Below are 21,848 nucleotides of genomic sequence, written 5' to 3'. Positions count from 1 at the left end.
AGAAGAATGCTGAAGATTAGATGGGTAGATCACATAACTAATGAGGAAGTATTGAATAGGATTGGGGAGAAGAGAAGTTTGTGGCACAACTTGACCAGAAGAAGGGATCGGTTGGTAGGACATGTTCTGAGGCATCAAGGGATCACCAATTTAGTATTGGAGGGCAGTGTGGAGGGTAAAAATCGTAGAGGGAGACCAAGAGATGAATACACTAAGCAGATTCAGAAGGATGTAGGTTGCAGTAGGTACTGGGAGATGAAAAAGCTTGCACAGGATAGAGTAGCATGGAGAGCTGCATCAAACCAGTCTCAGGACTGAAGACCACAACAACAACAACAATTGCTAAGAAGGCCAGTCTCTGCTCCTTAGCTACAACCTGCTGTTCTACCTTCTTCCACCACACTACGGCCCCGTAGGAATTCCTCGGTATAACCACCGTGGTGTATATCCAGTGCTTACCTCTAGGGCTTAGGCCCCAGTTTTTGTCACCAGCCCTTCTGGTACTCACTAGAGTACCTTTCACCTTGTAGCAGATGCTCTTAATGTGAGGGGTCCATGTTAGTTTCTAATCTAAGGTTACCCCTAGATATTTCACTATCCCCTTCACAGGTAGTTTCATTGAAGAGCTTTAGATTCCAACTTGAATGTTGGATATGCCTCTTCATGAATGGCACCACAACAGTCTTCTTAGGATTAACCCTTAGATCCTGTTTAATGCACCAGTCTTGCACAATGTCCAATGCACCTTGTGCCATATTTCTAAATGTGTCAGTAAATTTGCCAAGTATTAGTATGACAAGGTCATCTATATATCCTTGGTAAAAACATTGTCTGGAATTTAGTTTCTCAATGAGTTCATTCACCACTAGGTTCCACAATAAAGGGGACAAAACTCCTCCATGTGGACAACCTCTAGTGGTGTTAATTACCATCCTTTCATTGATCATGGTAGCCTCTACCTTCCTTCCACTAAGCATGGCACTAGTCCACTTACATATAGTGGTGCCTAGGTCATGCACCACTGCTGCCCTAACCATGGAATCGAAGGTTGCATTACTGAAGACCCCCTTGATGTCCAGGAAGATGCAGGGTGCTATTTCTTGAAAGTGAAGTGCTTTCTTCACCCTCCCAGCGAGTTGATGGAGAGCTGTCTCACATGATTTACCTGGTTGATATGCATGTTGGTTTGAGTTTAGAGGGGTCCCTAATTAGCCTCCTCTCCCCAACATATACATTAACCAGTTTTTCCATTGTTTTAAGAATGGAGGAGGACAGACTGATAGGTCCCATATCCTTGGCCTTGGTATGATTACTTCTCCCTGGCTTTGGAATAAAGACAACCTTCACTGCCCTCCAGGCATTGGGAATGATTCCTACTGCTAGGCTAACCCTGAATAACCTGCATAGGATTCTTAAGAGATTCTCTCCTGCCTGTTGCGGGAGAGCTGGATTAGTTGGTACTGTAGTGAGAATTCTGTGAAGTCTGCTCTCCACTTCCTCCCAGAATGCCTTCCAGGATACCTCCAGTGCTTGTCTAATTGCAAGGTTGTAGTTGACAAGAGCCTCATGATATTTTTCCCATTGTCCTTTATGTCTCGCAAAGTTAAACAGTCTCCGTACCTGTTTTCTTTGCGTTTCCAAGTTATTGTTCCACCAAGGCACACTCATATTTGTGCACTTCGTGATGATTGTGCAGTTGTCCTGGTATGAGGTCACTATGGCAGAGGTAACAGCCTCTGCTACTTCCTCAAACTCTACTGGATTTCTTATCGAGGTTTTAATTTCTGATAAGCTTAAGTCAAGGTCTCTCCTATATGTCTCCCAGTCTGTTTTCCTGGGATTCCTATAGGCAGTGGTCTGTCTGATTCCCACTTCAACCTTGAATTTAGTATATATGTGGCCTGATGAGGATGGCTCTAATGCCACATAACATTGTAGCTGCCCATCATCATGGAACCAAAGGTTATGTCCTAAATGTAGGTTCATTGTCTCTATTCAGGACCTTCAAGTTGTTAGGCAAGAGAAATTCAAGAAGGTACTCACATCTACTGTTGGTTTCCTTGCTGCCCCACACTAGGTTGTGGGCATTGGCATCATATGCAACCAACAGTTGATCGTCTTGCTGATGGCAAGCTTCTGTCAGTCTCCTCACCTCCAAAGGAGGAGGAGAGCTGTCTTTGTAAGGAAGGTATGCTGAAGCCAAAACAATTTCCCTCGTGATACCTTCCTCATATTGCTGCATCGTGATAGTTACTAGGTCCCTGGAACAGAAATCCATCATTGACATGAAAGGAATTCCATTTCTCAATGGATGCATGTTCTGGAGTTTCTTAGATTTCTAGCATAAATCAGCTTACTTCCAGTGCCACCGAGGCCCAATACGTCCCCTTTATATAAGTAGGTTTCTTGTATCAGGGCCATGTCCACTTTCTGTCTCCCAGGCAGCAGCTCAGGGCAGCGGTGGCCCCTTTACTGTGGTGCAGATTAATCTGCAGCACCTCCAGTCTCTGCCTTGCTGCCATAATTGCCTATGAGGTCTTTGATTACCCTAAAAACAATTTCAGGTCTTGCTCTCACGTCACCTTCAGAGACTTCTCTCCAACCTCCACCACCAGGGTTCGTCCTTCCAGTCCAACCTTCTGGTTGATTACTCTCCATTCCTCTGTCGAGACTTTTGGGTCCTGAATTTCTATTTTCTCGAACAGAGTCTTTGGAGAGACATCCTTAAGGATCTTTGGTACCCATATTGATATCTTTACGGTCTCATGAAGCTCCGCTGCCGTCGTGACCAGCAGCTTCACATCTTCCCAGGGGAATATCATGGGCACCTTGTCCTTCAGCCATTCCACCATGTGCATCCATTCACAGACAAAAATGAGGGCACCACAATCTAGATAGACCCTCCCGAAGTTGTGTCCTGAACCAGCATCCCCTCCAGTCTTTTCATAGAGGGCCATCTGTATGAGTTCCTCCTACTGCGAGTTGATGGCTACCAGTGGATAGCCTTCCTGGATAACTGCCATCTTAAAAACCTATTTTTTTGCCTTGGCTTTATCTGGGCTCACTTATCCAGGGAGAAGGGAGTCTTCGATTCCTCCCTTATCCTCTTGTTACCTGTCTTCGACATTGTGGGGGTCTGCATATCCCCTTCAACCTGAGACAGTTTTTTCTTAGGGGTATTGGGCTCAAGCCCTTTTAATTCCCTCTGCTTGTGGTTCGGAAGCTGTTCTTTTCCTTCCTTTTCTTTCTGTTCCCTGAGAAGTTTCCTCCTCTGGGCCCCAGACAAGGCTTTAATCTTGATGTGGTTCAAATTCTCATTTACAGTTCCCACTTCTGGCTCAGGTCTAGACCCTGATTCAGTAGTGGGAGGGCATTCCATTGGTCTGGACCCTGATGTTTGGCTGTCTGAGGTCTCAGTTTGCCCCTCAGTTTGTTTTAATTTATTTTCTTTTGTTGTGTCCATCTTGGTCCCACATGATTTGGGGATCTACACAGTTCACACCATAGGTCGCCTGGTATCCCTGAGGCTCTGTTTGCGACACATCTTCCCATGTGCCACGCACCCCTTGGCACGGATTGCATCACACCTTGGGTTTGGAAGGAAATTGGGTAAGGACTAGGAGTGGTTAAGGAAGACAGGATGTTGTGGGACACTCTTAGTCTGATCCATCAGCGAAGGCCTTTCTGGCCAATTGAAGCAACCAAAAATCATCAAGGAACTCATGTATTGTGAGGTGAGTGAAAGAATTACAAGAGACTTAAAACCTGTCTGCAAGATGGATGGTTATCTACTTTAAACAGTATTCTCACCACTCATTCAAAACTGTGTAACAATCTTTGTGGGAGTAAGACAAAGTTGTAGCTATGAATAACTTATAGGGCTATTCTGCTATCATCTGAGCTGTCTCAACTGTGCTCAGATTTATACATTTTATTAATATACACGTCATCAGCAAAATAATAGTTTTTGAAATGCCATTTAAAGTCACTGGAAGGTCATTTCTGTTGGTTAAGAACAAAACTGGTCCAAGTACTGATCATTGTACCCCTGTGACACTTCACATCTTACATTCCCCCATTCTGATGTTAGTTTCATGCTTGTGACACAATCTGTTAGTGAAATGCTCTGCTTTCTATTATGAAGTTAAGACTCTATCCGTGCAAGAGGTATGCCATTTTTGCCATAACACTTCAGATTGTCAGATATAATTTTGTGATCCATGTTGTTGTTGTTGTTGTTGTGGTCTTCAGTCCTGAGACTGGTTTGATGCAGCTCTCCATGCTACTCTATCCTGTGCAAGCTTCTTCATCTTCCAGTACCTACAGCAACCTACATCCTTCTGAATCTGCTTAGTGTATTCATCTCTTGGTCTCCCTCTACGATTTTTACCCTCCACGCTGCCCTCCAATACTAAATTGGTGATCCCTCGATGTCTCAGAACATGTCCTACCAACCGACCCCTTCTCTCCCCAATTCTATTCAATACCTCCTCATTAGTTATGTGATCTACCCATCTAATCTTCAGCATTCTTCTGTAGCACCACATTTCGAAAGCTTCTATTCTCTTCCTCTCCAAACTATTTATCGTCCACGTTTCACTTCCATACATGGCTACACTCCACACAAATACTTTCAGAAACGACATCCTGACATTTAAATCTATACTCGATGTTAAAAAATTTTTCTTCTTCAGAAACGCTTTCCTTCCCATTGCCAGTATACATTTTATATCCTCTCTACTTCGGCCATCATCAGTTATTTTGCTCTCCAAATAGCAAAACTCCTTTACTACTTTAAGTGTCTCATTTCCTAATCTAATTCCCTCAGCATCACCCGACTTAATTCGACTACATTCCATTATCCTCATTTTGCTTTTGTTGATGTTCATCTTATACCCTCTTTTCAAGACACTGTCCATTCCGTTCAACTGCTCTTCCAAGTCCTTTGCTGTCTCTGACAGAATTACAATGCCATCGGCGAACCTCAAAAGTTTTTATTTCTTCTCCATGGATTTTAATACCTACTCCGAACTTTTCTTTTGTTTCTGTTATTGCTTGCTCAATATACAGATTGAATAACATCGGGGATAGGCTACAACCCTGTCTCACTCCCTTCCCAAACACTGCTTCCATTTCATACCCCTCGTCTCTTATAACTGCCATCTGCTTTCTGTACAAATTGTAAATAACCTTTCGCTCCCTGTATTTCACCCCTGCCACCTTCAGAATTTGAAAGAGATCCATGTACATCCATGAAAAAAAGTTAAGCATATAACTGGTTGTCATATCTTGAAATGAGATAGATATCTTATATTGTATTTTTTTGATAATACAGAATATTATGCATAGGAAAACTATATTATATGTTTTCGTTGAACCAATTAGAAAATGAAAAAGGAACATTATTTGAAAAAACTAAAAAGTTACAATGCTCACAACATCAGAAAGCATAAATTGTGTGTTCAGTGCACTGTTCAGTAATGTATAGTTTCTCCACGAACCCTCAGGCACTCTTGAATGTGACGTGGCAAGCTCAGTACCAACTCATTGTAGGCCTCTTGAGACATTTGTCACTCTTCAATGGCAGCATTCCTGAGAGCTTCAATCATTAATGGAGGATGTTGATGATGAGAAATCACCCTTTTCAGCAAGCTCTATGCATGCTTATGCAATTCATATCCAGTGAGCATGCTGGCCAATCTAGTCTTTGGATCCCACATCCAGTCAGATACCAAAACACGCTGTGAGCAGGATGAGGAGTGGTATTATCATCCTGTAGATTGAACCCTTCCCCTACTGTCTCTGCAAAACTGCTGTCTATGGGTTAGAGAATGTTTTCATACACTGCAGCAGTCATGTGGCATTCAAATGGAGTGAGTGGTGTGCAGCAGTCATACATGATTCCTACCCATAATATGACTGAGCCACCGGATTGTTGATGATGTTCCACAGTCATTGAGGGATGACTGAAGTTCTCCTGTTTGCCTCCATATGTGAACAGAGTTGTTGTCAGGGTGCAAGCCTATTCTCACTTCACCTGTGAATGTGGTTTGGGTCCATTGGTATCTTGTCCAATGTTCATGTGCTCTAGCCCATCTGTTGTGTCCTGCCTACTCATCGAATATGGGTGCCTAGGAAACTTGCTTTCTCGGATCGCTAGACAACAATTCAAGCAAATTGTATTAATGAATTTGTAATACAGTAAGGTAAATGGCAATACTTCACTTTGAGAATTTGCAATGGCATGTTCCAAGCAATGGGCACAGACAATACAAGAAAATCTCTTCAATATACACAACTCTTAATACAAATGAAACAATACAGTTCCAAAGTCGCTGCTGTGGATCTTGGAGAATGGCTAGTCTTCAACTGGGCCACGGACAGGGGCCACGGTGCTTATATTCTCTTTGCCTAGAGGCAGCTGCTGTCTCTATATCATCCTAGGGAGGGGCTGGTCACTATATTGTTGGCTGACGTCTTCTTCACAGCTCTCTCTGCTCTACCATTCCTGAAAGTCATGCTGGCACTTGACTTTAACGCTGGCTTGTCCCCCCCCCCCCCCCCCAAACGATGTACCATCACGTATAAGGAGCTTGACAAAGGCGGGTGAGGCAGAAGTGTGGATGCAGCACTGGACCGGAAGCTGTGGCTGCAGGGGATGTTAGGCTTCCAGTCACACCTCGCCATCCGGGCTGTGCTCTGGCTGAAACATCCCCCGGGAAATGACCAGAAGGGTACACATCCACCTACTGAGGCCCATAGCCAGATGTAGAATGCACCGGCTGCTGCGATATGGGTGGTTGGTTGTTCTGGCAGGTGTGCAGCATTGGCCAGTAGTTGCTGCATCATATTGAGTAAAGATGCAATTTGTTGACTCTGAAACTGAAACATCTGCATTAGCTGTGTTGCATCTAACGCTTGCAGCTGTGGCATCTAATCAGAGGGTGGGATAGGTGGGTTTCTCATATCAGAAGATACAAAGGCAATAAACAGACAAGGCAAGCAAGAAAAATAAGTACAAAAGCAAAGAAAATTTTCGCTACACACACTCACCCTGATTAGCAAAAACACTATAAGAGACTGTTAAAGCAAGTAAACACCTCTGCAAAGAAAAGATAAGAGAAAATTATGGTGCCAGCAAAACACAAAAGTCCACAAAAAAGGAAAACAGAGAAACAGGGGTGGCTGTCGCTATGGAATCCATTGACTTCCTTGACGCAGATGTTGTGTCCTGCCGACTTGTCAAATGTGGGTTGTCTAGGAAACCTGCTTTTCTGTTCACTAGTCAACAATAAAAAAAAATCATATTAATGAATTTACAGTAAGATAAATGACAATGTGTCCTTTCTTGCCACGAGCGTAACTCTGTGTTTGTCGCGACGGGCAGTTTTGAGAATTTACAATGGTGTGTCGCAAGCAGTGGGCAACAGACAGTGTAAGAAAATCTCTTCAGTATACACAATTCCTACTACAATTGAAACAATACAGTTCCTAAGTCGCTGCTGTAGAGCTCATAGAATGATTCATCTTCAACTGGGCCGCAGCTAGGTAGTGCGGCACTTACGTTCTCTTTGCCTAGAGGCCGCTGCTGTATTGGTGTCATCCTAGAGAGGGGTCAGTCAGCGTACTATTGGCTAACATCTTCTTCACAGCCCTGTCTGCTCTACTGTCCCTGACCATTGTGCCGGCACTTGACTTTTACGCCAGTACACCATCATGCATGAGCACCCCTGTGAGAGGTCTTCTGCTGTACAACCCCCATCATGAAGTCTGTTGCTTACAATTTGGGTACTTACGGTAACCCTTGTGGCTTCTCAAACTTATGGCGCAGAGTGGCCGATGTCTTTATAGGGTCCTGAGCTGCTGTAGTTTTGTGTGGACGGCCTTCTCTGTGTCGATCCACTATTAAACATGTTTCTTGGAACTTTTTCCACAATCTGGAGACAACACATTGATTAATGTGAACAATATTCACAGTGTCAACTTGTCCCATCAATGTGATGATTTTGATATGGTCTGCCATGAAGAGACTGTTCTGAGGCATTGTGCTGCACTACTAGGCACATGGACAACTGTACATTCACAACAACTTAGCTCTTGTGTACTGTGTTTGTGTACAAGATGTGATTTCATGGCCCCTGACAAAGCACAATGGCAATCATAAACAATTTTGCATTATGTACACAACCACCTTCGTACATAAACATGAAAGAAATGTCCATGGTGACTATTGGTGGGAAATTTGGAAATATACTTAACTTATTTGATTATGAGTGTAATCAAAGACTTTGGCAAGGTCACAGAATATACTGACAGAATACTTGTTCTTTTTTAGCTTATATTCCATTTTGTAGATGAGTGTTACTGCGGCATATTAAAAAAATCTGCTAGGAAATCTGCCCATAATCATTGTTTAATGATAGTGGTAGCTTAAGGGAAATCCTGTCAAACCAGCAAAAATTTTCATTATCGTGATAGAAATTTTCTTAGTGAAAATCTTGTTTGTGACATTTACGTATTACTTTGTTTCCTCTCTTCAGGCATTGGTGTGAGCAAAGTGACAATCTGGATCGTTACACATGGACTGCACATGATGGAAGAAATTTTGGAATCCAGGAAATTGATGATGGTCCATTCAGGATAACAACATCTTTTGTTAAGAGGCTTGGTGGCAGCCATGGTGGTGATTGGACTGCAAGGATCAGTGTTACCACACAGGCAAGAACAATTTTCAATTTCTTCCAACTTCTGTACACAAATAAATACCATGTGGCTTCCAGGTTGGTGCAAGTGTTGTTATTAGTGAACATATAAACGCCAAAATAAGTGTTCCATGACACAGAAGAATAGACCTAACAGGTATCTGCAAAGGATTTTATGGAGATGAGATTCCCAGTAGATAAGCTGTATCAAATTGAGTGTGAAACCTGAGCTTTTGATGACAGTCATTGTCAGAGGTAAATGTGACAGTTGGAATTGTGATGATGTCTCAAATATATAGGCAGACGGTGGAAAACTCCAGGAATGTAGCAGAAGGGGCTGATAATTTAAATATCTGTGGAAACTGTTTTAGTAGTTGGAAGACATCTGAGTATTCACATCCTCCAGTGTAGAAATCGCTCAGAAGTGACTTATACAGGGAGTCCAAAGTTAAAGTTCCAGTTTCAAAATGCTGCAGAAAGAGAACCACTGCTCAGAATATCAAATCTGAACAGCAAATTATTTAATGCAGTGAAAAAATGAAAATTTGACAAATAGATGGCACTTTGTGTGTCAGAATATGCTCACCAACAGATGCACAGCATACGGCTGTTCCTTAGTTTGCGTTCAAGACACCCAACATGACTGTCACCATGAAGGATCATGCACTGCTGGTAAAGCTCTTTTATAAGAATGGTAATTGTATGCCAGCAGCTCTGTAGAAGTTCTGGACACTCAAGGGTATGAAAAAATGCATTGTTATGATGTCTTCTAAGGGACTGGAGAAAACAATTACAGAAGGGCAATGTGGCAGAGGGAGGAAAGCAGTTGATCTGACGTCTGTCAAAGATGTGACCACAGTGTTGCAGGAGTGGTTGAGCAGTGGTGTGCAAACATGAAGTGCACAGGGAATTTCCCAAATGTTGGATATGCCGGCAAGCACAGTGCATAAAATCTTACAAAACATCCTGCATTGGTGTCTGTACAAAATCACCCATTTCAGGATTTGCTTCCTCCTAGTAAAACAGACATTCTGTGGGGAATTTCTCACTCATATTGAAGTGGACAAGGAATGGCCATGGAACATTCTGTGAACAGACAAAGTCATTCTCCAAGGATATGTCAATACACAGAATTGCAGAATATGGGCAACAGAAAATGTGCACACACATCAACCTGTACCACTTCATTCTGCAAAAGTGACTGTATGGTGAGGGTTGATTGCACCATTTATGATACGACCATGTTTTTTTTTTGAGAAGATGAGTCCTGTGGGTCTTGTTACCTGTACGGTCACTGGTAAATGTTATCAGAGTCTTCTGTACACCCACGTCATTCCAACCCTTCAACAGCATGGATGTCTGGGTAGGATCAGTTTTATGCAAGATGGCTCTTCTGCACATTGCACAGCCAATGAAGCGGGTGCTGCAGAGGCATTTCGTAAATACTAGAATTATCAACCATCATTTCGCTACAGCCTGGCAGTCCAGATTCCTCATCTTAATCTGTGTGACTTCTGGCTGTGAGGTTACATGAAAGACATTGTGGTCAGTGTTTAATTACAAACATAGCTGAATTGAAGGCATGCATTGCGCAGCACTTTGTGAATGTGACCTCAATGAGACACTCCGATCTGTTGTGGAACATGCTGTTTCTCAGTTTCAACCTGTGCCAGAAAACAGTGGACAGCATGTCTTGCTCCAGTCTCCCAACAATTAGAAACCGATGTCATTTTGCCTTTTATGCAGTTTTTGACCTCGGGACAATTAAAAACCAATTTTAGCCACAGAATGTGGTATGTCCTTACTGCGGTGGATGGGCTTGCCTAACTAACAGAACAACAGTTGACTGCTGAACTTGTGCAGTCATGCACTTTGAATGGTACATATGGTGTGATGTGCAGCTCAAACCATAGACATCGTATTGCATTTCATCTTTGATTTGTAGCCAACCAACCCCATTTCTGTTAAGATGCTTACAGCGCCATGTATTTGTAACTTTTTAAAAAATTATATTTTGTTCTATGATGTTTTCCCCTGCATCAATAATAAGGTGTTCAAATTTGGTATAATTGTGAGCAGTGGTTCTGCATCTACAGCATTTTGAAACTGGGACTTTAATAATGAACATGCTGTATGTAAACACTGCCAACTGACTCACAGCTTCCTCAAACTTTGAAACAAACACTGGCAACAATGTCCGTCATTGAAAGCTCAGGGTTCACATCTGATTTTATATTTCTTGGCTACTGATAAAGTCTTTATCCACAGAAAGGTATTCCTTGATGTTATGCTGTGGGTATGCAGTGATCTCATAAATGTTTTATTATAGAAAGCCTCTCATTTTCTATTATGCTTTTTGTTTTAAGCAAGAGAAAACTCAAGGGCTTGCTAATTATGAACTGCAGGAATGACTCATGAATGAATTCTTCCATAAAATACATAATGCAATTCACCAGTGGAGGTCAGCTGCGTGACACTGCTTTTGTGATTTATGTTTACTTACCATTAATGCCTATTACTACTACTGCTAATAGTACTACTGTTAACAATGTTATCAAACATGTAAGCACCATTTTGTATTCTGTGGTATGGCTGACCTGGCAGCTTCTTGCCTCTGAAGGGCTCCTTGCACTTCCAAACTCTGCAGTACTCTGTTAGATCAGCCATGTATGTATATTTGTGAGTTAGCATCCTACACAGTCAGTGCCCTCTTAAGTTCCTAGTGTTCACACAATTTTGAGAAATTTTGCCATGGCCACCAGAGAGTGAACCATGATTTGTTGATGTGTTTGCGTAATGTATTATTTCTTCTCACTGTTTACTGCTTTTGTAGTATACTATTAATTTTCATTTTCTGAGTCATTGACTTTTAGGACCTATGGTCAAAATTTGACTACTGAGACAGCAGTTGTTATGAAGTGTGGAGGGACTGGTTGTTACAGTGCACCAAATGTTTGACAATATTCCAGGATTCTTGACAGTTCGAAATTCCAGATGATAATAATAATAATAATAATAAAATCACCCCCCCTCCCCCCCATTTTATTCCTCAGTAAAAAGGCAATAAGCTCAACACTAAGACATTCTTTTGTAGTACAGCTGCATTTAGTGCATTACTTACTATATTTTATTTTCATGTGAGTTTACAGGACAAGGTCTGTATCAAACCAGGATTGAGATGTACTTGAGGAAATTGAGTTACTTCCTAATTTCCCAATCTTCCTTCATGGTATTGTTGAAATGTGCAGTCTCTCTAGCAGTTTCTTCTTTTCACCAATATATTTGTGATATTCTTTTCAATAATGTCTCTATTCCTTGAGTGGCATATATTGTATAAGAATTTCTTTTTCCTTCACCAGGTCTACACCCAAGGTATTGTTAACAATATGTATGTAGGGTGGCCCTACAGGGTCTGGAAAACCACGGGCAAATCCCGGACATTAATACCAATAAAAGCAGTGCTTTGCAGTTAGGTCTCACTGTATATTTAAATCTTCGTGATTCTGTTTAAATGGTCTGTTAAGCATTCATTGGTTTCTTTGGTAAAGTGAATCCTGTGCTAGACTGAAAAAAAATGCTATTTTTGTCAAGAAATATGCCCAGATGCAATAGTTTGACACATGACACAAATACATGTTGTACTCAGTCTTGAATTTTTGTTCTGTTGTTTTAAGCAGTTTTCCTTTTCTTTGTTGTTGTCTTGAGTATTCTTTCCATTTTTAACAAACAGTTTTAATAAACTGATTCTCAAACAAGGATGACAAGAAATTATAAAAAACATGAAATATTGTGTTCATTTGTGAAGTTTGTTTTTACAAGTATTTTCTCATGAGAGTCTATTGACCTCCTCCTTAGTAGGTCCGTGGTGGGGTCCCACTTCAAGGCCTCCCCTAAATAACTGATTTTTTTGGGGGTAAATACTTTAGCCAATGTATTTTTACTTTAAGACCCCGAGGGATTGGTTTACTTTCTTTCCTGTTGGTACCAGTTTCTGTGACTGCAGTTGGGTCGGGGGGGGGGGGGGGGGGGGTGCAGGCTCCTGGTCATTCAAATTCCAACACCAGGAAGGATATCAAATAATGAAATTTTACATATTGTACATATACAGGAAGGTAAAAAGAATACATGATTAAATATATGTGTGGTGTCTGTTCTTTCGGATATGTCCACCAGCCATAATGCCATAATGATTTAAAACACAAAGGAATTACAGACATTGACTGCAAGTGAGTATTGATTGAAATCAATGAGCAAAGTTGTAAATTGGTGCTGGACCAGGATTCAAACTCAGGTCTCCTGCATACTAGGCAGATACTCAGACCACTAAGCCATCTGGAGTAGGTACAAATAATGTCATCTATGATCTGTATAGAAGGAAAGAGGAAAGATCAAACAGCAGATTTCTCATTCATAAATTGCATTTGAATGTTGGTTGATACACCTCGTGCAAGAAGAGTGTGTGTGTGTGTGTGTGTGTGTGTGTGTGTGTGTGTGTGTGTATGTGAGTCAATAACAGACATAATTTTGATACAGCAGCCATTATCCCCAATTAGGGGATTCCTATTTGGCATCATGACATTCTTGAGACCATACCAGGCATTTATGCTTCAAGGAATACATATGAACCTCCTTTTATATGTGTGTTTTCTTCTGCCGCCACTTGATGAGTAGATCTTTTTCCCCATCCGATTAATGTGCAAGGGGCACTACATTAGTGGTATGTGAATAAGTTGAGAATTTGGGTCTGATGGGAGGCGTGCAGGGGTAGGCCGTGCAGTTGTAATGCTCACTGTGTCCAGATGGCTTAGTGTTTGGAGCATCTACATAGTAAGCAGGAGACCCAGGCTAAAATCCTGGTCTGGTACAAATATTCAACTTTCCTCATTGATTTTAATCAATGCTTGCTTGCAGCCAATGTCTTGTAATTCCTTTGTGTCACACGTGATTAAATTATAGGTGATTTGGGGTCGAATACAGCTTAGCATTGAGCCAAACTGAGCTTGGATGACAGATATGGACATGTCATTTCATACTGCTTCAACTCTAGGGCTGAGTTCACCGGTCATACTGTGGTGAAGTGTGGTGTGTCAGTCTCTCAGCAACTCATTACAAGATGTTTCCAGTTGGACAGCTCTGGAGAATCAGCTGGCCAGGGCAACAGTCAAAGAGCCTTTGCATTGCGTAGGCCAGAGAAGCACGGTCTTGCATTATTTTGTTTATGGATAATGTCCTGGAGAGGGTGTAAGTTCTGGCCGTAACATGTCAGAAATGTAACATCTGCTGTACAAATCAGTGGCTATAGGAACTAGAGGCAATCGAGTTGTGTATCCATTGGCACTTCATAACATCACGTCAGATACTGGGACCGTATGATGATGAAAAGTTCAGTCTGGCAACATTTGTTCTCCTTGGACCCCCCACTCAAGTATATATCCAATGTGATGTTGTACCCAGAACTGGGCTTGGCTGAAAAAGATGGCATGGTGCACAGGGCATAGTCTTTGGTACTCCCGACATTGTTACATTATCTTTGTGGATACTTGTTTTGCTGCAAACAGGGCAGTTTCCTAACTCAAAGTTTGTGACATGCCTACATGATCTTACAAGAGCAAATGAACAATATGTCTATCCTCTTGGGTGCCAGTCACAGGGGGCAACTGAGATCCTGCAGAATTCTTCTGGACCCATCATTTCCATATTTACATGACAGTTATGGGATCCTGATAAAAGTGAGTAGCAATATCGCAGAACAATAAACCATAGTTTTGATAAGCCACTATTCTTCTGCTGTTGAATTCCAACAAGTGCTGGTAGATGTCTGTACTCGATACATGAGGTATAACAACCAACATTCAAATGCAATTCCTGAATGACAAACCTGCTGTTTGATCTTTCCTTTTATACAGACCATAGATAACGTTACTCATATCTACTTTGTTCAGTTGCACTGAAATGCTAATCATATGCATATTCAAGTGTATAGAAATAAGAAATGTTTGTACACCACTGGCTGTAGTGTAAGTGTTGGTGCTCAAAACTAATGTTTTTTTTACTTTTATGTTTGAAAATTGAGTGAGTGTATGGAAAAAAAATATTTTTTGTGGTATGAAGAAAAATTCTTAACTCTTTTTTTTCCTTTTTTCAGGACGTGACTATGAAGCAACAGTATATTTCTCTTCTTTTGTATACTGCAACGGAGGAAAAGACTAAGGGTTTCATCAAACCCAAAAAGTTTTCGGATAGTCAAATAACAGGTGTAACAGGAAAGACAGATGGGTTAGGTAGTTTCTCCTTGAAGATTGTTAATAATTCAGGAATAATAGAAAATGAATCATTCTTGAGTACAACAGCTCCTGGCCTGCATCTGCTAAAAGAAACTTTGCTAAGCAATTTTCGTGTTGTTAGTGAAAAATATAAAAATAAAAAGTGGATAGTTCTTCCAGGTGAACACAGACTTAATGGACCTGATGGGAATGAGCTACCAACAAATTTTATTGTGACACAAATTACTGGAAAAGCTCCTTTTGAAATAGATATTATATTTGAGTCAAATAGTGCCTTCGAAAGAACAGAATCACTGAAAGGAGCAGTTTATACTAAGGAATTACAAATATGGAGGGATGCTTTCAGTCACAGATTTGAAAACACATTCCACCTGGAGGAAAAAGGATTTGGTACAGATGAACAAGAATTTGCAAAGGCAGCTTTTAGTAATATGGTTGGTGGAATTGGATACTTTTATGGTGCATCCCGCGTAGAGTCACCTTACACAAGAGGACCTGTTCCATACTGGAAAGCTCCTTTGTATACTGCAGTACCGTCTAGAAGCTTTTTCCCAAGAGGATTTTTATGGGATGAAGGTTTTCATGGTTTGCTCATTGCATCGTGGGATCTAGATATTGAGTTGGATATTATATGTCACTGGTTTGATTTAATGAATGTTGAAGGCTGGATACCCCGGGAGCAAATATTAGGCCAAGAGGCTCTGAGCAAAGTACCTGAGGAATTTGTTATCCAGAGAAATTCTAATGCCAACCCACCTACATTTTTTATTACTTTACAGTTTATACTACAAAATTTTGCATACCAGCTTACTGAGGAAGATGGGCGACTGGAAGCACTGGAACGTCTTTATCCACGACTGCAAGTGTGGTTTGAATGGTTTAATACTACACAAGTAGGTGATATGCCTGGCTCGTACCGGTGGAGAGGTAGAGATTCAACTACAAACAGAGAAATAAATCCCAAAACACTGACATCTGGCTTGGATGATTATCCAAGGGCATCACATCCCAATGTAGATGAACGTCATATAGACTTGCGGTGCTGGATTGCTGCTGCATCCTCTACTCTAGCTGAAATAGCAAAATTGTTGAATGTGAACAATGCAAAGTACATGAATACAGTTTCATATTTATCTGAAGAGACCCTTCTAGATGAACTACATTGGTCAAAACACTCATCTTCATTTGCAGATTTTGGGTTGCACACTGACAAGGTAGTTCTGAAGCGACCACCTCCTCAACCAGGAAGGCAACCAGGACAGCCTTATCAGTCACAACAAGAACGAGAGAAAATTCGTGTTGTTCTGAAAGATCCAGAACTGCAATTTGTTGATTCACATTTCGGTTATGTTAGCTTATTTCCCTTCTTACTACAATTAATGAAACCAGATTCTCCAAAACTTGGTAAGGTATTAGATGATATAAAACGTCCAGAGCTGCTTTGGACTAAATATGGGTTAAGATCATTAGCTAAAACTTCTCCTTTATACATGAAATACAATACAGAACATGACCCACCTTACTGGCGAGGTCCCATATGGATTAATATGAACTACCTTGCTGTTAGAGCACTACATTATTACAGTGAAATCAATGGACCTTATATGGAGAAATCAAGAGAAATATATAATGAACTTCGACAAAATTTGATAAAAAATATTTTCAAGGAGTATAAACGCACGGGTTATCTTTGGGAACAGTATAATGATGAAACAGGAGAAGGGCAGAGATCAAGACCTTTTACAGGGTGGTCATCATTAGTAGTTTTAATGATGGCAGAATTATTCTGAAATAAAACATCACTGCATAAACAGATTTTTTTAAATCAAGTAATCCTTTTGAACATGATTACATTTTAAAGAAAAATACCACATTTGCTGCACTGGAAACAATATATTTTCAGAGGTACTTCCATTAAAATGTGTCTTTCTAATGTTGTTGCTGTTGATATTGTGATCTCAATATATTTTGTTGGTACTTTGGTAAAGATTAATTCTTAATATATGCCTTTTTACTGAGAGTGAAGTAACTATGCTATCAGTAAGCATTCCTTCTATTTTAAGAAGGGTTAACTTGATATTCTAAAGTAGTCCCATAAGAGTGTAACAATTTTAACTGTGACTTCTGTCAACAAAATCATGTACATTCTGTACATGATTCATTTTACACAAGAAACTGAAAGGTGAGAACTTTCCTTGTTCATTATTGGTTGTGACTCTAAAATAAAATTTTATTTTTGATTCATTACATTGATTTATATTATGCTTTGTAAAGAAACTGACAGTAAGCAAGTATCATTATTTATTATTACAATGTCTGTGTTTTCAGACACACATGCATGTTTGAAGAAACAGACATTTGTGACAATCTGCAGTTGTAGTAATATTACAAAATTTTGTCACAAATATGAATATTTTCAACACCAGCTGAGTTAGGCATGGAATTCATACCTATTGGTGACACATGAAAATTTGTGCTGGACTGGGACTCAAACTTGCATTTCCTGCTTATCATGAGTGTTCACCTTAACCATCTTGCTTATCTGTGCACACATCCAAGACTGATCCAAACCTCCATATGTCACATTGTATACACGCCTGTTGCTTGCAGCTTACCTGGGGTCCCGCAACAGGCTTAATGAGACAGACTTGTTCAACATTAGTTATTCTTGTTTTGCCCATACAGGTTGTGATATGTATTAGTACACTGTGTGTTCCTTCACACACGCATGTGCATCATCTCCAAACACGCAGCACAGAAAACCTCAAAAAAAGTCATTATTTACAATGATCACACAATGAATTTCATTACAGTTAGAAAACTGGTAGATAAAAATATAAAAAGGATTAAGAAGACACATGAAAACAAAACTCTCCTCCAAATTGATGAAGAATTTGCTAAAAACAACACAAGGAGCTTTTACAGAACTTTCAAACAAAGGTTATCAAGATACAAAGCACCCACCCTCCAATTTCGAGATGTAAATGGGACCATCGCTCACAACAACACGGAAAACTGCAAAATACTAGCAGGCTACTTTGAGAAACTCTTGAATTGTGAACCCATCCTTGAAAAATTTGAATCCATTCCAAACAACCGTGAGAAGCCGGATTCAGAACCACCGACGACTGAAGAACTACAGAAGGTCATCTCAGAACTTAAAAACAACAAGGCGTCCGGAGAAAATCAAATAGTGGCCGAACTATGGAAAAAGGCTGACAAAAATGCAGTTACATCCCTAAAATGTGTTTTCGATCAAATCTGGAAAGAAGAAGAGATCCCCGCAGAATGGAGAACAGCTCTCATCCACCCTATCCATAAGAAAGGTGTGAAGACAGACCCCAACAATTACAGAGGAATATCACTGCTGGATATAACGTACAAGATTCTTTCTAAAGTCCTTTTGAACAGGGCAGAGCCGCAATTGGATCCGAAAATCGGGGAATACCAGGGAGGTTTTAGAAAGGGTAGATCATGTTCGGAACAAATACTAAACCTCAAAAACATCATGGCTTACCAAAAATCAAGGGCAAAGACATACGTAATCTCCTTCATTGATTTCAAAAAAGCATATGACTCGATTGATAGAGAATCTCTGTTATCAGTCCTGGAAGAAATGGGTTTGGATAAGAAAACAACTAATATTATAAAAGCGACCCTTACGAATACATTTTCGAAAGTTAAATTTATGGGCGAACTATCGGAACCCTTTGAAATAAAAACGGGAGTGCGACAGGGCGATGGGCTCTCACCGTTGCTGTTCAATTGTGCTCTTGAGAAAGTAGTCAGAGAATGGAACACAAATATTAAGAGTGGTATAAGACTGGGTTGCAAAAAGAAGAACCTTAAAGTAAATTGCATTGCTTTTGCAGATGATATGGCCCTGTTTGCTGAAACAATGGAAGAAGCACGGGAGCAAATCCTTGAACTAAAGAAACAAGCAGCTAAAATTGGTCTTCACATCTCCCCTGAAAAAACTAAGATATTGACAAACATCAAGCACTCATGTAAATACCTCAAAGTTCAAGAACAGAAGATTGAAATAGTAAAAGAATTCAAATATCTCGGAGAATGGATTACTTGGAATGCTGGGGAAAGCAAAGCAATGGAATCCAGAAAAAATAAACTTGAACTGGCCTTCCAACTAACAAAAAATACATACAACAAAAAATCCCTTTCATGGGGGTCCAAAATTACACATTACAAGACAGTGATTAAGCCAGAAGCACTGTATGCAGCAGAAACACTTAACATGAAATTCAAAGGCCAAATGGAGAAACTTGAGATAAAGGAAAGAAAAATTTTAAGAAAAATCATTGGGCCAAAATTTCAAGACAATAAGATTATATACATTAAAAATGAAACTCTCTACAAGAAAATTGAAAAACTTTCAGATTCTATGCGAAAAAGGAGAATAAATTTTTATGGTCATCTTCTCAGAATGAATTCCAACAGATTAACTAAACAAATCTTTGACTTCTTCCGTAACCGAAAAACGAAGCCCAACTGGTTTAAAGAAACTGAGAAAGACCTAGTGGAATTAAATATTTCAGAAAATTCACTTATTGATCGAACTGCTAAATTAATTACTAAAGATGAAAACATAAGGTTCCAAGACAAATCCACACAAAAGTCCAAATCCTTCATTTCGGAAGAAGAGAGGAGAAGAAGATCAGAAAGAATGAAGAAATACTGGGCCCTAAGAAAAGAACAACGCACAAAGAAATGATTGATCCAGCGTACCCCAAAGAGGGTGAAACGAAAGAAGAAGAAGATCACACAATGTAGGTGAACATGGGGAAAGGAGTAAGGAGTTCTTAAGATTAAACATGTGGGAACATTAGCATCGCTGACCAGAGAAAATGACTCCTGATATTGTCTCGTACGGTTGACAGGAGCAATTTAGTTTGCTCTGTGACTCGAGTGTGTTATGTTGAGTATTGAGTTTCTAAAATAAAGTGTCTTATATGTCATCTATCATTCACTGCCACTACATACCAGAGTCCACCACCGGTAGTGCAGAGCATGAATGGCTAGACGGCCGTCATCAGTGAAACATGGTGCTGTTGCAGTCATTCAGGAGGAAACAGATGTTGTGCAGATGGCTTCTTGTGTGTAACAAGTTGCCCAGTAGATGTCTGTGGAACTGTGGTATGTTGCTGGAACATTTTGTTCAGTCCTGTAACCGATGTTCAGCTACACACTTCTGTTCACATTAAGGCTACTAACAAGCAACAGTACTTACAATTTGACAGTTGCCATCCTTTCCATATCAGACATTCCCTCCCATATGCTGGCTTCTTCTGCAATGGCGTGGCGATGAGGGCGTCATGCTCGGTGATACCCAGTTGAATTCATGCAAGTTTGGGTTCCTGCCATTGTGAGGCAACTGGAGGTTGTGGCAAGGCAAGGTGGCTGCCATTGTTGTCGGTGTCAGTTACACATTGTCAATTGTACATAATAGTAGGGTGGAAAATAGTGTCTGAGCACTATTCAACTGTTTGGAAGGCACACTCCTGAAAATGTTTACTGTCCAAAAGTGGCGCAGTCAAAACAGCAGCATCGATGAGAGCACGCTGTCTAGTTGGATAGTGTGTGTCTGTCCAGCACTGTAATGACACTTCGTATCTGAATTTAAGTCCCATGGAGACTGTTGGCTGCAACATAACATAGCACCAAACATGTGGATTATATATTCCGTGTCGAAATGGGCCATCTCTTGTGCACTGATGGAACGCAGAACACCATGGATGCACTGGGCAGTTAGTACACTACACAGTTATGTTGATGTTTGGGTTTGAACACAGTTTGATGCATTGCACACAAATGTTCTATGTTGTATCATGGCACATAAAACAAGGCCGCAGGAAAATCACTGCCAGTTTGTATGAAATACACTCCTGGAAATGGAAAAAAGAACACATTGACACCGATGTGTCAGACCCACCATACTTGCTCCGGACACTGTGAGAGGGCTGTACAAGCAATGATCACACGCACGGCACCACGGACACACCAGGAACCGCGGTGTTGGCCGTCGAATGGCGCTAACTGCGCAGCATTTGTGCACCACCGCCGTCAGTGTCAGCCAGTTTGCCGTGGCATACGGAGCTCCATCGCAGTCTTTAACACTGGTAGCATGCCGCGACAGCGTGGACGTGAACCGTATGTGCAGTTGACGGACTTTGAGCGAGGGCGTATCGTGGGCATGTGGGAGGCCGGGTGGACGTACCGCCGAATTGCTCAACACGTGGGGCGTGAGGTCTCCACAGTACATCGATGTTGTCGCCAGTGGTCGGCGGAAGGTGCACGTGCCCGTCGACCTGGGACCGGACCCCAGCGACGCACGGATGCACGCCAAGACCGTAGGATCCTACGCAGTGTCGTAGGGGACCGCACCGCCACTTCCCAGCAAATTAGGGACACTGTTGCTCCTGGGGTATCGGCGAGGACCATTCGCAACCGTCTCCATGAAGCTGGGCTACAGTCCCGCACACCGTTAGGCCGTCTTCCGCTCACGCCGCAACATCGTGCAGCCCGCCTCAAGTGGTGTCGCGACAGGCGTGAATGGAGGGACGAATGGAGACGTGTCGTCTTCAGCGATGAGAGTCGCTTCTGCCTCGGTGCCAATGATGGTCGTATGCGTGTTTGGCGCCGTGCAGGTGAGCGCCACAATCAGGACTGCATACGACCGAGGCACACAGGGCCAACACCCGGCATCATGGTGTGGGGAGCGATCTCCTACACTGGCCGTACACCACTGGTGATCGTCGAGGGGACACTGAATAGTGCACGGTACATCCAAACCGTCATCGAACCCATCGTTCTACCATTCCTAGACCGGCAAGGGAACTTGCTGTTC

The 21,848-nt window shown here is 41.4% G+C and overlaps 1 protein-coding gene across 2 annotated transcripts in view; it reads left to right on the top strand.

Annotated features, from left to right (window-relative positions):
* Positions 1-17,233, top strand: part of LOC124795349 (mannosyl-oligosaccharide glucosidase) — a 53,437-nt gene extending 36,204 nt beyond the window's left edge. For both annotated transcript variants that reach the window (XM_047259349.1, XM_047259341.1), the window contains exons 4-5: positions 8,541-8,718; positions 14,848-17,233. In XM_047259349.1, the coding sequence (XP_047115305.1) occupies positions 8,541-8,718; positions 14,848-16,776 (2,107 nt within the window). In that variant the 3' untranslated portion in view covers positions 16,777-17,233. The remainder of the gene's footprint in view (positions 1-8,540; positions 8,719-14,847) is intronic.
* Positions 17,234-21,848: the final 4,615 nt, after the last annotated feature.

The sequence above is a fragment of the Schistocerca piceifrons genome, chromosome 1 (assembly GCF_021461385.2).
Source record: "Schistocerca piceifrons isolate TAMUIC-IGC-003096 chromosome 1, iqSchPice1.1, whole genome shotgun sequence".
Lineage (NCBI taxonomy): Eukaryota > Metazoa > Arthropoda > Insecta > Orthoptera > Acrididae > Schistocerca > Schistocerca piceifrons.
The sequence above is the reverse complement of the archived record's forward strand: the minus strand, read 5'-3'. Positions and strand labels throughout refer to the sequence as shown.